We start from the raw sequence: 1,260 nt of genomic DNA on the forward strand, positions 1-1,260 counted from the left end.
GGTAACACTAGAAATGATGAGGAAGTCCCTACATCTCCTCGAACAGAAAGATTGATGAAAATGATGATTGATCAGATGAAATCATTGACTGATCAAATGAAAGCCGCCTTAGAGGAGCAAAGACAAGAATTTGAGAAGAGGTTAAAAGAACATAATTCGACAACCGCACCGAAACCAGACGACAAGGGGAAACATCCGATTGTAACCGATGATGTGTCAAAACCCAAAACAGATCGAGTCTCGTTCAAAGCGTTCCGTAGTAGTTGAGCAACAGAGTATAGCGGACAATCATATCCTGTTTTAGCTATGCAATGGGTTCAGAACACCGAAAAAGTGTTCCAAACTATTCGCGTATCCGACGAAGACAAGGTGAGGTATGCATCGGCTATGTTAACGGAACGAGCTTTAGTTTGGTGAGATAACACTTACGAGTCACTAGACTCGAATACTCGCGAGAACATGCTTTGGGACGAATTTCGATCAAAGTTATTTGAACAACATTGCCCAATAGATCTTCAACGTCGCCTTGAGAAAGAGTTTTGGGATTTGAAACAAGGCACCATGACTGTGATGGAGTATGAGACCGAGTTCAATCGAAAACTACGATTTGTACAAAGGTTTTTAAGTACTGAAGACGATAAGGTCGAGCGTTTTGTGGGTGGGTTACGAAAAGAAATTCGAAATTTTCTTGTAAATCGTGAAGTTCCAAGTTTTGGCAAGGYSGTAGAATTTGCTCGAAGATGCGAGCATGATCTGTCAATACCGAATGATCCAGTTCCGGCAGCAAAGCGACCATGCACTGGAAAGACGATCTCAGTCCCAACACATCAACCACCCAAGTTCTTAATGTCAAGACAGGGGCAGATGCATAACGCAGCTCGTACTACACCTCAGGCATACTCTTTACAGTCGAATGCCCCGAGGATTTGCCAAARATGCGGCAAGAATCATGCTGGACGATGCAATATTGAACCATCCAGTGTACGATGTTTTTGTTGTGGCGAGGTGGGACACGTTCGTACAACTTGTCCGCTAAAGGAGGAAGCATGCTACTCATGCGGGGTTCTTGGGCATAAACAGCGAAACTGCCCATGAGGAAAAGGAGCAGAAAACAAAGCGTCGGTACAACGACCGACTGGGACTACGACCTCCATTCAAAAGGAGGAGGTACCAAAGGCGTGTGTGCGGGCATTCCAGATCACTGCAGAAGAAGCACGTAACGAGCCTGATGTCGTGACTGGTATTTTTCTTCTTAATGAT

At 44.6% G+C, this 1,260-nt stretch overlaps 1 protein-coding gene across 1 annotated transcript; it reads left to right on the plus strand.

Moving 5' to 3' along the window:
- The first annotated feature begins 561 nt into the window (after positions 1–561).
- On the plus strand, positions 562–1,095 carry LOC112505040. Its single transcript, XM_025108984.1, has one exon. The coding sequence runs from the start codon at positions 562–564 to the stop codon at positions 1,093–1,095; it is 534 nt and encodes a 177-aa protein (XP_024964752.1).
- The last annotated feature ends 165 nt before the right edge of the window (positions 1,096–1,260 follow it).

The sequence above is a fragment of the Cynara cardunculus genome, unplaced genomic scaffold, assembly GCF_001531365.2.
Source record: "Cynara cardunculus var. scolymus isolate 2C unplaced genomic scaffold, CcrdV1 Un_Scaffold_8007, whole genome shotgun sequence".
Taxonomy (NCBI): domain Eukaryota; kingdom Viridiplantae; phylum Streptophyta; class Magnoliopsida; order Asterales; family Asteraceae; genus Cynara; species Cynara cardunculus.